We start from the raw sequence: 10,898 nt of genomic DNA on the forward strand, positions 1-10,898 counted from the left end.
AAGTACAAAGATGATATATGTTTCATAATAAAAACTAATTATACTTGCATGTGTTAGAATAATATAGAATAACTAAGGGGGAGATCTAGATGTACCAATTAAAATTTTGAACTCATCAAACAACTTAGATCTAATCTCTATTCCTCTCGATCTCTATAGAAAATTATCACTAACATAAACTTGTTGTCCACTATCCCAATAATAACTAACTTGAAGAATTTAAAACATCAACCATAAAACATCTTAAATAACATCCACACAATTAAGACACTAGGATTTAACATGGAAAAATTTGGGGAAAAACACAAGCAACATGTTACTAATTTTTCACTCTTTGGAAGTAAGCTCTATTAGGAGCCAACCATGTTAAAGGTTACAATACACACAATTAGGTGTGACCTTTTTAAAGGATTTAATCACCCTATTAGGAGTGGCCTTGTTAGAGGACTTTAAACCATTCCATTAGAATGTTAGCTTTATTAAAGGACTTAAAAATAACTATTAGGTCAACCTTGATTAAAGGATTTCAACTGATACAATGGTTAGAAATTAACAATAGGTTGATCTAATAAATAAAACACACTTTACAAATATAGATCACAATTTGGCTCAAAAAATAATTCATTGATTGGCCTCCATTCTCATTTCCATCATTGATTTTCTTGGCAACCCTTCAAGCAATCACTTTTTACCTAGTCAACTCTTCACTGTTCAGCCTTTTGCTCAAGTTTGCCAATCAAGAGAATCAATAATTGCTCCAACCTCTCAGGTTAGCTAGTATGCCTCCTTAATAGGTATCTTTTATCTTTTTTCACTTAAGCACCACCATTGATTTTATGTTTAGGTAAAATTCAATGAATTCTCCCATCATTTTGCTTCCTCCTTCTCCTTCTAGAAACTTCTCAAAACTTCTCTTTGAATCCATGCCTAGAAATGCTCAAACACAATTTCTCTTGGATTAAATGATCCAACTCATGAATCCTTATCTCTAATACACTTTACATACATCAAGAATTCAACTATGTCGACCAAGAATCTCAATTCTAACACTCAACCAAATTTATGTTCTTAAATAATAAATGCTAACACTCAACCAAATTTATGTTCCTCATCCTCGGTCATCACTAACTATCTTACTCGACTTAAATTTTCTTCACTTGATCCATCTTACTAGTGCTTGGTCTAGCTTTTCTAATACTATGTCTTTACTAGTGCTCAATTAGTGATATGTTTTATTAGCTTCTACTATTTACTTGGTTGACACTACCACAACTCAAATTGAACGTATAAGTTCCTTAATCTTCTACTTTAAATCTCAGTTAAGCCTGTGCATTTTTTTTCATTGATCATCTCATCTAGGCTTTAATACAACTATCCTTTCTATTTTTTGTTATGATTAAAAAACATATTATCTTGTCAAGGTCCAATTGAATAAGTGCCCATTCTGATTCCACATAACTCAACCTTTCCACTAGGTCCTCTTGTTATCTCTTCTCAAATCATCTTCATCAATCATCTTGATATGACACTCTATTTAGGTAGCAACTATCTCACTAGTAAGGTTTGACATCAATGACAATATAACAATTTTTTTCAATTGTATTTTCCAACCACTAGTACATTTGAGACCATTTTTTGATCATTATTGGTCGAAATTTTGACCCAATTTTTGACCAAACTTTGACCAACTTCGACCAACCCATTGGTCAAAATTTTTTTGGTCAAAATTTCAACCATCCTTCTGGTTGGTCAAAATTTTGACCAATACGTTGGTTGAAAAACCTCCATAGCCATGGTGCAAGTTTTGCCAGGAATTGGTCAAAATTTTGACCAATGGAGGTAGAAAATTTCGACCAATAAAGGTAGAAATTTTGACCAAAGAAGGGAAAAAAATTCAACCAATAAAGGTAGAAATTTTGACCAATGAAGGTAAAAAATTTTGACCAATAAAGGTAGAAATTTTGACCAATGAAGGTAAAAAATTTTGACCAATGAAGGTAGAAATTTTGACCAATGAAGGTGGAAATTTCGACCAATGAAGGTAGAAATTTCTACCAACAGGTAGGTGTAAAATTTTTTTTAGGCATTCTATAAAACAGTCACATGCCTTGCATATGATATGACATTTTGCATGCATCCTGCACTCTCTCATCCGGCTAATGATGGATTACAAAGAGTGATCTGAAACCATGATGCTAAAAAACACACACAATCAAATCCAAAACAAACTTGCATTACAAATGGATTGTGGAAATCTGATATTGTTAATTTTGCATGCATGTCTACTAGGACAAATATATGTTTAAGTTGTGATTGTCCTGGTAGACGTGCATGCAATTTTACCAATATCAAATTTCCACAATCCATTTGTAGTGTGCAAGTTCATTTTGGATTTGATTGTGTGTTTTTTAGCATCATGGTTTCAAATCACTCTATGTAATCCATCATTAGCCAGATGACAGAGAGTGCAGGATGCATGCAAAATGTCATATCATACGCAAGGCATGCGAACTATTTTATAGAATGCCTGAAAAACATTGACAATAACTAATATAAAAAATCTATAAGTAATTATATGATTGAGACAAATCATGTACCAGTGAGTTGGTCAAAATTTTGACTAGATAAATTTTGACCAATGGGTTGGTCAAATTTGGTCAAAAATTGGGTCAAAAATTTGATCAATGAAGGTCAAAAAATGAACCCAAATGCACTAGTGCAAGTATGCTCGCCAAGTTGACTCTTTGAGTTTGGTCATCAAGTCACCCCACCAAAGTGCCTCATCAAGGTCAGTCTTTAGGTCCACTCATCGAGCTTGCTCACCAAGTTAGCTCGCCATGTCATTTCTCTAAGTGGCCTCGCTAAGTCAGCTTGCCAACTTGCCCCACCAAGTTGCCACTTTAAGCCCACTCACCATGTTAGATCTCCTAGCCGACTCCCCAAGTCAGCTCACCAAGCTAACAATTGAAGTATGCTCACCAAGTCGACTCTCTAAGTTCGCTCACCAAGTCTACCCCCTAGGCCAACTCTCTAGGTTAGCTCACCAAGTCACCCCCACCCAATCACCTCAATGAGTTGACTCATTAAGTTAGCTCACCAAGTCTACTATTCAAGTACGCATACCAGGTCAACTCGCCAAGCTAGCCCACCAAGTCATGTCACCAAGTCGATTGTTCGAGTACGCTCACAAAGTTAACTCTTTAAGTTTGCTCATCAAGTCACCCTACCAAAGCACCTCATCAAGGTCACTCTTTAAGTCCACTCACCAAGTCAGCTCACCAAGTTGTCGCACCAAGTTGACTCACCTCTCACCTCACCAAGTGGACTCACAAAGTCAGCTCACCAACTTGCCCCACGAAGTTGACTATTCAAGTATGCTCGCCAAGTTGACTCTTTGAGTTCGGTCATCAAATCACCCCACCAAAGTGCCTCATCAAGGTTAGTCTTTAGGTCCACTCATCGAGCTTGCTCACCAAGTCAGCTCACCATGTCGCATCTCTAAGTGGCCTCGCTAAGTTAGCTCACCAACTTGCCCCACCAAGTTGCCACTTTAGGCCCACTCACCATGTTAGATCACTAGGCTAGCTCCCCAAGTCAGCTCGCCAAGCTGAAAATTGAAGTACGCTCACCAAATCTACTCTCTAAGTTCACTCACCAAGTTCGCCCCCTAGGCCAACTCTCCAGGTCAGCTCACCAAGTCACCCCCACCTAGTCACCTCAACGAGTTGACTCATTAAGTTAGCTCACCAAGTCTACTGTTCAAGTATGCATGCTAGGTTAGCTCGCCAAGCCAGCCCACCAAGTCATGTCACCAAGTTGATTGTTTGAGTACACTCACAAAGTTGACTCTTTAAGTTCACTCATCAAGTCACCCCACCAAAGCACCTCATCAAGGTCAGTCTTTAAGTCCACTCACCAAGTCAGCTCACCAAGTCACCGCACCAAGTTGACTCACCTCTCGCCTCACCAAGTGGGCTCACTAAGTTAGTTCACCAACTTGCTCCACGAAGTCGACTATTCAAGTATGCTCGCCAAGTTGACTCTTTGAGTTCAGTCATCAATTCACCCCACCAAAGTGCCTCATCAAGGTCAATCTTTAGGTCTGCTCATCGAGATTGCTCACCAAGTCAGCTCGCCATGTCATGTCTCTAAGTGGCCTCGCTAAGTCAACTTGCCAACTTGCCCCACCAAGTTGCCACTTTAAGCCCACTCACCATGTTAGATTGCCAGGCTGACTCCCCAAGTCAGCTCGCCAAGTTGACAATTGAAGTATGCTCACCAAGTCAACTCTCTAAGTTCGCTCACCAAGTCTACCCCCTAGGCCAACTCTCTAGGTTAGCTCACCAAGTCACTCCCACCTAGTCACCTCAATGAGTTGACTCATTAAGTTAGCTCACCAAGTCTACTATTCAAGTATGCATGCCAAGTCAGCTCGCCAAGCCAACCCACCAAGTCATGTCACCAAGTTGATTGTTTGAGTAGGCTCACAAAGTTGACTCTTTAAGTTCACTCATCAAGTCACCCCACCAAAGCACCTCATCAAGGTTAGTCTTTAAGTCCACTCACCAAGTTAGCTCGCCAAGTCACTACACCAAGTTGACTCACCTCTCGCCTCACCAAGTGGACTTGCTAAGTTAGCTCACAAACTTGCCCCATGAAGTCAACTATTCAAGTATGCTCACCAAGTCACTGCACCAAGTTGACTCACCTCTCGCCTCACCAAGTGGACTCGCTAAGTTAGCTCACCAACTTGCCCCACGAAGTCGACTATTCAAGTATGCTCGCCAAGTTGACTCTTTGAGTTCGATCATCAAGTCACCCCACCAAAGTGCCTCATCAATGTTAGTCTTTAGGTCTGCTCATCGAGCTTGCTCACCAAGTCATCTCGCCATGTCGCGTCTCTAAGTGGCCTCACTAAGTCAGCTCGCCAACTTGCCCCACCAAGTTGCCACTTTAAGCCCACTCACCATGTTAGATCGCCAGGCTGGCTCCCCAAGTCAGCTCACCAAGATGAAAATTGAAGTATGCTCACCAAGTCAACTCTCTAAGTTCGCTCACCAAGTCTGCCCCCTAGGCCAACTCTCCAGGTCAGCTCACCAAGTCACCCCCACTTGCCCCACCAACTCACCACTTTAAGTCGACTCTCCATGTCAACTCACCAACCTGACTCCCCTAGTCAGCTCACCAAGCCAACAATTCAAGTATGCTCACCAAGTGGACTCTTTATGTTCACTCACCAAGTCCACCCCCTAGATCAGCTCACCAAGTCACCCCCACCTAGTGCTTATTGTGAACAAACCAATCTGGATCATAAGAGAAGTGATTAGAGATTATTATGAAAGGGTGCGACTGAAAAGAGATATAACTCACATCATTTACAACATGACTAATCATTTATGAAAGCTGTAAAAAGGTAGTTTTATCATTCAACTTAGGATGATTGGAAGAATTTATTATATTTTTTATCTCACAATGATCACTCTGTAAGAGAGCATATTGCCTTTGGCACCCATTTAGTGCAGGCATATAAAGTCTACCATCAGAAATGACATCATCTTTGAGTATATTTATATTGTCATATCAGACAACTTATCACAATATTTAGAGCATAAATATAAAGTTATATCAGAGATGACCAACATATTTGCAAATTCTTACTTGTATATCAGACACAACGAACAGTATAAGGTACCGAGAATTTCCTTAGTCATTGCATGTAATTTCCTGTATATCAGAAATAGAAAATATGTATCATCTTGATTGTTATGCAATCATAATTATTTTGATCTAAACCATACTGTGTATGCATTTGGAATTAAGAATCATTCAAATATTACTTTAATACAAGAAACTATTTCTATATTCATTGAATTGTGAAGAATTCAAGTAGTGTCTCGTAATCAGAAACATAAGGAAATTACAACCACCAAATTATGTGACTGAGAAGTGAGTCTGCAGAGTCTACAGTTGCTCATTTTACTATAGACAACATTTTCTTAAGAAGCTTTACCCCAGTCAGGAATTGATACTCCAATGAAACATACTCACAACCACTAGTTTTCTGTCCACCAGGGTCCCTGCCAATATTCAAAGGTTGCATATGATGCATGACTACTACTAGGATTTTCTCCACAAAAAGAAATTCATGTTGTCATAAAAGCTATTGTCTAGTAACATCTTGGCAAATCTCGTGCCTCTAAAAATCTAATGATGTCTGTATATGTCGAATCCCAATTGTGACGGTCGCAAATAACACATTACATATCTTCCTAGAATGTTCTTGATAGGAAGAGATCCCCTATTTTAAAATAAGACAAATTAGAGTCAATCCATTTAAAAGTCAGATATACAAATATAGGTGGCACACAGTCTATTAGAAATTTAAGCTTCCACTCTACTTACCAAACATGAGAGTCACATTTGTTGTTCCGGTTATTGCCCATCAAAAAAACATAGCCATGAGGCACATGCTGCAAATGGATATAACATGAAATGTAGAGATTTTAGTTAACTTGTTTATTGATCATGTAATCAATGAATAATAAAAGGATATGTGATGTGTGAAACCTCTATCTTTATGGAACACATTCACACAATCAACCAGGTTGGATTTTTAATAAGTTCAATGTTTGGTTTGATATGAAATTTCAAAGTCTGGAAGGAATTACTCTGGTAAGAAGCATAATTCTAATTTTCTTGAGAACATCCACAATTAGAATTAGAACTACAAGGTTCTAGTGATGAATCTTTTGGTCCATCCAAGCTATATGGTGAAAAAATTGTATAGATGTCATAGATAAGCAACAACATCCACTGCAATGTCATAGATGTCTGAGTAAACAATAGTTGATCCTGGCAATGAGCTCTCCAAGTTGGAGGGAGCAGGTGCCCAATTTCTATTGAAGTAGGGTGATGCATCATTTATTATTACATTGCATGGCCTCCTTGCCATAGCAAGAAATGTTCTATTTTAAGGTGAACATCCCAAGATCGATAGCCCTGCTACTATGAACTTTCTGGCTCCAGCATTGTATAGATCCTAGCACAGTTACTGTTAACATTTCCTATATTGAAGAAATAACTAACACCCCAATCAACATTCCTTGCAGCCAAGTAGTAAAGTGCATTGCTTACAATAATCGAAGTATGCTTTTCCCCAACAATAGTTGTTATTCAAGATGTATATTCCCTAAAATACTATACTTGCTTCTGCAATGCTCGTTTAACAATACCTACACCAATCAACAGACACCAAAGAACCAGCAAATTCAGAGCCAGATGTTACAAACACATTGCAGAGCTAAGTCTTATATGACAAAGCATTATCTACAAAATTTTTGTTGGGTTCATTTAACAGAATTTGGAAAGACTTTAGCAAGAATATGATAAGGACCAAACTTTTGCAAGAATAGGACCAGACTTTGGGCTTGCCAATGAAGAATTTGATAACATAGTACTCAACAAAAAATTCCTGCAAAATATATTCTTTCAAAAGAAATTTTGACCAGAAAGGCACCTGATAAGCTGAAGGTTCAAGACAAAATTTTGTAGGAAGATCAGAGCCGAAGACACCATTTTCAAGACATTCAACATGGCCTCCAATATATGTTTCACTCTCAAGTAGATGCCCATTGTAAAACTTTTCTGATTCAGATTGATGCTTGTTAGAACAAATGATGTTTGCCTTGAATGCCTGCAAAGGTTCATACATTAATAAAAATCCAACAATAATATCATCAAAACCCTATATTATAATCACCAAAGCACTAATAATCATGTTTAAGCCTCAGAGCACCTTTCAAAAAACCTGTGAACAAAAAGGATGAAATCGCTAAAGAAAATAAATAGATTTTTCTAGAATGAAAATCCGAGACTTGAAGAAAGCATTTAAGCATTATAACACTTAATAAGATCTAGCTTGGATTTAACCAATGTTGTACCAAAATAGTAGGGAACAACCAGGAATGTAATTATTTCAATAGCCATTTCATTTACAAAAAATCTTTAAAAGTATACATTATTGAATTTCAATTTTCTAAATGTGTGAATATTCCAAAACCTTGATAGATTTAAGTGACCCTAAATTAGATTGGAACAATTTATAAAATATTTCAAGCCATTGAAAGATTAGTCACCTGAACTATAAGCAACATTTCACAAAGAGTTCCACTGCCTTTGCGTAAAACTTCATCAGGGGGCATAGGGATTATTGTTGCTAAAGAAAAGATAAATGGGTGTACATATGTCATGTAAAGGTAATATGTTGCAACTGCATCAAATACTGAATAGGAAGCCATTGTCTGCACAAAATAAGTATCAAAAGAACATATCATGGCACTCAGAAATGGAGAACAATGAAACCAGTACATTGAAAAATAATTTAAACAAGCAATGTAAATAGCAATGCAATATTATCTTTTACTCCTACTAGTGAAATACAAAATGAGTGAATCAAGTAATCGGCATCAATATTCAAGTGTATCATTATGACTGACCTGTGGCTCTTCCATTGCAAAGCAGACCATATCCTTGGATTTACTTCCAATGGATCATAACCATGAATGACCAAGAATAAGTCAATAGGCTGGAACATACATAAGATATAATACAAGCGAACTAGGAAAACTTGTCCTAGGACAATTAACTGAATTGTTAAGCATTGACATAATACTTGCATATTTCTGATTCATTTTCTATAGCTTAAAACATGAATACATCTACTAAACAAAATATAAATCACTCAACAAATTTGAATGTGGTAGAAGAGTGATAAAAAAAATAGTGAATCGAGTCTATAGGTTTGTGGCATTGACGACACTTGCTGGCTTGAGAAGAGATTCAAAAGGAGGCCTGGTTGAGGATGCATTTCAACAACAAGCAAGAGTGAAGACATGATGCATGCATCACTCTGATGAAAAGACTGGCAATGAATAACATGCAAACATATGCTTATTTTATAAACTTCAATGAAATCTATTTTCTCCTGATTGGATCAAAAGACTGCAAGACATCACTCAAGGCATTCGCATCATGATCTTAGCCAAATTATAGGAAGTCATTGTAATCAAATTACTTTCTTTCAATATAATGGTAGGAATCTCCTTTCACAGCAATTCACCAAAAACAAAAAACTCAAAACATGTAGAAAACAAAAAGTAGAGAATGCCATTTAAAGAACTTTTTCAGTGTGCTGAAGAAAGCTGGTAGGCAATATGGTATAGAACTAGATTAAACATATACCCACCATTTTAATCTCAAACAAGACATCCACTAAATTGTTATCCTATCTTAAAACAAAATCAAGATTCATGAAACTACCAATTTAAAAGGTTCATAGTGCATTCTATCCATTAAGCAAAGTGCAACTTGAGATAAAATTGTTTGAAAAGTAACCTTTCAGAACACGTGTAAAATGAAACATACACTTTCTGCCAAGTTTGGATTAAGGATGTTCTACTTCTAGATGAAGAGGTTCTGCAAGTCTAAAATAAAACTACAGCTCCAAAATCAATGACAATTTTTCTGTTTATAGTGTTACTGCTGCCACAAACATAGGAAAGATACATAAGAATATGCCCACTATTTAGAAACATCAAGAAAGTAAGACACAAGATCTTGAAGGGAAAAGAAGAGGAGGTTCATAGAATTAAAATTACAATTAACAAAAAAAATCATTTTGGCATATATGTGAAAAAGGAAAACTCGCACAGTCTAAGCCAAGGATAAATTCCATTTTAATTTCAGGCTGGGCATAAAATGCATTCACCAAGAACAAATGATAAATAATATCCGGAGCAAGTCTTGATCTATTTCTCTAAATTTAAGCTCCTTCTAAACATAATATAGAAACTCTAACAAAAAGCTATTTAACTATTAGAAGTTACAGTGTTTTGATAGACAGAACTAGCACCTTTAGGCCCTGGCTACCTTGTGGTAGATAACTGTCACGCTTGACCCAAGCAAAACAATCTAGGTGGCATGCAAATTTAGCACGACATTCACTTTGAATTTTATCACAATGGAAGCCAAGTTCCTGCAGTCAACCAACAGTAATATCAGAATGATACAGTATCTTCACATAATGTAAACAACTTTAGGATAATGATTTACTGAAGATGAAAACTTATAAGCAGCCGAACACAAATTAACAAATCACTTTGATAGGGTCCAGGTGAGAAATTGCAAAACCTTCTCCTATTTGAAAACATAAATTAAACTTGAATTTTAAACTATATTAGTTTTCATGAATAAGGGGACTAGGTAAACAACATTAGAGTGCCAATCTCAAAAAACAATCAACTGGAAATGATATATAGGAAATGATACTGGAAATGATATAGATCAAGAGAATAAAATAAATCAAAAGAGAGAAATATACATACAACATTTTAAGTTTTAATTTTAATTTTAATTCTATCCAAACATAGGAAAAGTTAATTCAAAAGCTCGCACAAGTCCTAGCTAAAAATATTTTTTGTAAAATAGACTTAATTAATGGGGTCATGAGACTGAAGCCTAAGAAGCATCAATGCATTCAGACCTAGACAAATGAGGTAAGAAAATAGTAAAACATTCTAACCATAACTGCAAAACTTGTTTAGTACTCACAAGCTAGATTGCTACGCGAGTTGTTATTAAATTCATGGTGATTCTTCCCTATAAAACTGATTTGGCAGTAGGGAAAAACACAATTTTTGTGCTAATACTTGTCCAAATCCACATTAAAACCTTTTTCTGCCTACAGTTTTTAAGGAAAACACTATTTTTCACTTCATTTCCAAACACAATTGGCAACTTAGTGTAATTAATCTTTCATATTTTACTTCTTTTATTAATTTAAGTTATCTTGGATGTGCATTTCATATTTTATATTTCAGTATGTCAGCAACAAAGGGTTT

The 10,898-nt window shown here is 36.5% G+C and overlaps 1 protein-coding gene across 1 annotated transcript; it reads right to left on the reverse strand.

The window, feature by feature from the left end:
* Nucleotides 1–7,169: 7,169 nt before the first annotated feature.
* LOC149575346 (DNA polymerase epsilon catalytic subunit B-like) lies at nucleotides 7,170–8,525 on the reverse strand. Its single transcript, XM_089816027.1, has 4 exons — nucleotides 8,496–8,525; nucleotides 8,136–8,300; nucleotides 7,517–7,693; nucleotides 7,170–7,232 (listed from the first exon to the last, which is right to left on the reverse strand). The coding sequence occupies exons 1-4, from the start codon at nucleotides 8,523–8,525 to the stop codon at nucleotides 7,170–7,172; spliced, it is 435 nt and encodes a 144-aa protein (XP_089672153.1).
* Nucleotides 8,526–10,898: the final 2,373 nt, after the last annotated feature.

This window comes from Cupressus sempervirens, chromosome 2 (genome assembly GCF_028749045.1).
Source record: "Cupressus sempervirens isolate cs-2001-9-10 chromosome 2, ASM2874904v1, whole genome shotgun sequence".
NCBI classification, from domain to species: Eukaryota; Viridiplantae; Streptophyta; class Pinopsida; order Cupressales; family Cupressaceae; genus Cupressus; species Cupressus sempervirens.

Bases quoted from the DNA above. Each gene is read 5' to 3' on its own strand.
- LOC149575346 (XM_089816027.1), bottom strand. From the start codon at position 8,525: ATGGTCTGCTTTGCAATGGAAGAGCCACAG. The intron at 8,301-8,495 runs GTCAGTCATAAT...TATTTTGTGCAG, and splicing joins TTGCAATGGAAGAGCCACAG to ACAATGGCTTCCTATTCAGT. The intron at 7,694-8,135 runs GTGACTAATCTT...GAACCTTTGCAG, and splicing joins AAATGTTGCTTATAGTTCAG to GCATTCAAGGCAAACATCAT.